We start from the raw sequence: 3332 nt of genomic DNA on the forward strand, positions 1-3332 counted from the left end.
ACACTTTTTGTGTCCTTGTTTGCTGAAAAGGTTCAAGTACATAAAGAGTTGTGTTATTAAATCACCCACTAACAACAATTTCTTTAAAGTTTATATATTTGTGAGAAGGTCACAATTTACATACTTTCAAAAAACAAAATACCTTGGTTTATACACTGTCAAAACAGTCTATAGAAATCAAAACACATTGAAACAAAGGCAGAGATACTAGGCGAAAGAGGCAGAGACTTCCTATATACACTACAACTTGCTATTCAAATTTCAAAGTACTTGTTTCAAGTGATCACGTTTCTCACCTACTACCTTTAAACTAATATGCTTCTGGAAATGTGGTTTTCCTCCAAGGACAGGGATTCAATTTAGCTCAGCTCTGGCTCATTAGTGTGAATAAACAGAAGGGCTTTGCTTCAGGGAGGTAGACAGGAATCACAAAAAGGCTTGACTTTAATGAGACTGCATTGCCACAGAGGTTATCTTTTCCAGATGACTTCCAACATTGTCAGTGACAGTGAACTGTTGGGAGCAGATCTTGGCTCAAACCTTTAGGGAAAATGAACTAAATCAGCATGAGCCATTGTCAAGTTTAAGGTGACAGCTGAAGGCTGCGTGTGGTGGCTCATGCCTGTAATCCCAGCACTTTGGGAGGCTGAAGCAGGAGCATTGCTTGAGCCCAGGAGTTTGAAACTAGCTTGAGCAACATAGCAAGACCTCATCTCTACGAAAAAATTAGAGACTTAGCCAGGTGTGCACATCTGTAGTACCAGCAGTTACTGGGCAAGCTGAGGCGGGAGGAAGGCTTGAGCCCAGTAGTTAGAGGCTGCAGTGAGCCATGATTGTGCCACTGCACTCCAGCCTAGTAACAGAGCAAGATCTTGTCTCTAATAATAATAAAAGGGGCAGCTGGAGTCCACCAGAGGTATTGTCCATCAGGGATCTTTTCAGCAGGCACTAAACTGCTGGGGAGAGTTTCATCTTGAGCCTTTACAACAACAAACAACTTTTTTCTGTGAATCTGACTGATTGCCTAGGTAGAAATGTCCTTTTCAGTGGCCTCAGTGATACATTGATACTGTTTATGGTCATTTACAGTAAAGAAAATATGTCCTGCAAAGGGACAGACCACCAGAATATTTAATTCTATGACAAATACCTTATTTGAGGAGCTCATGAGCCTCATGACCAGTCACTTCTGGAGAGTGCAGGAGTTCAAAGTGTCCCAGCCCTTTTTGCTCTTCAGTGTTTCAAAATATCTGCATGGAGAAGCTGTTTTCTTGCAAACAAGAATTCTCTGGATTCTCATGCCATCATTGGCACACAACTCCCCTCTGGAAGAAAAGCTGTTGGCCAGAAATATTTTCTCAGTGTGATTTATGGCATTCCACCTGGCTGTCTCCATCAGTCTCTACTAGCAGAGCCACCCCCAAATGACCCAGAGCCATCCTTTCCACTCCAATGGAGAGGCTTCCAAAACATGCTGCAGTTGGGTCCCTGGCACTGACTTGCAACTGAAGCTCCTCAGGAGTTGGTAGGAGGAAGTGGAGGAGGTGGGACTGGTGCCTGTAGCTCCTGGCTTTCCTCTCTGACCAACGCATAGCGCCTGGCTTTTCTAGGGTCAGGCTCTGGCGTCTCCTCTGCCCATCTCCCCACACGGCGCACACCTTTGGCCACCTTGGGTGCGTTCCTGCAAGGATTGTGGTCATAGATGACCAGCTTCAGACTTGACAGATGGGCCAGGCTGGGGAAGTAACGGATGCTGTTCTGGTCCACATCAATCACCTCCAGGAAGGGCATGTGAAGCAGCACAGCGGGGAAGTCAGTTAGCCGGTTGCTGGAGAGCCAGATGGTCCTCAGCTCCTGGAGGCGCCGGAGCTGGCCTGGCAGCAAACGCAGGGCATTAGAGCCGGCATGCAGAGTCTTAAGGAGACTCAGCTCACAGACAACCTCTGGCAGCTGGGTGAGGCAGTTGGCCTCGATCCATAGGGTCCTGAGGTTCTGGAGCAGGCTCAGCTCACTGGGGAGGTCGCAGAGTTTGTTGTTGCCCAGGTAGAGGATGCAGAGTTGTTTCAAGGTGCACACCACTTGGGGCAGAGCCTTGAAGTTGTTGAAATCCAAGGCCAGAATCTGCAGGTTCTGTAGCTGCCCCAGCTCTGGAGGCAGGCTGTTGAGGTGGTTGTCGCTCAGGTAGAGCTTGACCAGCTCCCTGAAGGAGCACACGTGCAGGGGGAAGCGGCGTAACTGGCTCCCACTCAGATCCACCATCTTGTCCGGTGGCATCTCATGGAGGTCCCTGACCACATAGTTCTGGCAGCGGTCAGCAGGGATGAAGGCCACGAGGGCCCTGATGGTGTTCCCCATGCAGAGGCTGGGGGTATGGCGAGCCCCAGAGGACCGACTCACGGAGTGGGGCTGGCTCAGCTGACTGCTCTGGGGCCTATCCTACCCTCCCATTATAACTTGGGGATTGCATGACAAAAGCCAGTCACTTTGACAGAGAAAAGTGCTCCTGATAGCAACTTGAGTGTCTGGCGACAGCGCAGCAGTCCAGCAGGAGCTGGGAGGCCATGTCTGACTCACATGCTTGCCTTTAATCACCTAAGCCCCAATCCCCTTTATCAACTTTTTTTTTCATTTCAAGCTGAAAATAGCTTTGCTGTTTTTTCCCTAATGATAAAATATTAACACATCACATAAAGGTGTAAAAGAAGAAAATGAAAAACACCCATAGTTCTATTATGCAGAGATAAATACTGTATACATTTGCATGTGTCCTCTAGCCTTTTTGCTGTAAGTAATCATTTGTTTTTTAAAATTGCACTTTAGGAGCTTTTTTTTTTTTTTTTTTTTTGAGACAGGGTCTCATTCTGTCACACAGGCTGGAGTACAGTGGTGCAATCTTGGCTCACTGCGGCCTCAACTTCCTCGACTCCAGCAATCCTCACACCTCAGCCTCCTGAGTAGCTAGGACTACAGGTCCACACCACCATGCCCGGCTAATTTTTGTGTTTTTTGTAGAGATGAGGTTTCCCCATGTTGCCCAGGCTGGTCTTGAACTCCTGGGCTCAAGCGATCTGCCCATCCCGGCCTCCCAAAATCCTGGGATTACAGGTGTGAGCCATGGCACTTGGCCAGGAACCTTATTTTTTAATCATGACATATCATGAACATATTTTTATGTTTGCAGGTATCTATGCAATTATTTTTAACACCTGCATAGTATTCCATTATATAGATGTACAGTAATTTAAACAGTTCTCTGTGGTTAGGCATCTAGGTTGTTTACAATGCACGACTATTATAAACATCCATGTGCATACAGATGTGAGCAACAGTCC

At 47.0% G+C, this 3332-nt stretch overlaps 1 protein-coding gene across 1 annotated transcript; it reads right to left on the minus strand.

The window, feature by feature from the left end:
• LRRC10 (leucine rich repeat containing 10) lies at positions 1–3075 on the minus strand. The gene has a single exon (XM_008003990.3). The coding sequence runs from the start codon at positions 2353–2355 to the stop codon at positions 1516–1518; it is 840 nt and encodes a 279-aa protein (XP_008002181.1). The 5' UTR covers positions 2356–3075; the 3' UTR covers positions 1–1515.
• Positions 3076–3332: the final 257 nt, after the last annotated feature.

This window comes from Chlorocebus sabaeus, chromosome 11 (assembly GCF_047675955.1).
Source record: "Chlorocebus sabaeus isolate Y175 chromosome 11, mChlSab1.0.hap1, whole genome shotgun sequence".
NCBI lineage: Eukaryota > Metazoa > Chordata > Mammalia > Primates > Cercopithecidae > Chlorocebus > Chlorocebus sabaeus.

Excerpts from the sequence above, each read along its gene's own strand:
- LRRC10 (XM_008003990.3), bottom strand. The coding sequence starts at position 2,355 with ATGGGGAACACCATCAGGGCCCTCGTGGCCTTCATCCCTGCTGACCGC.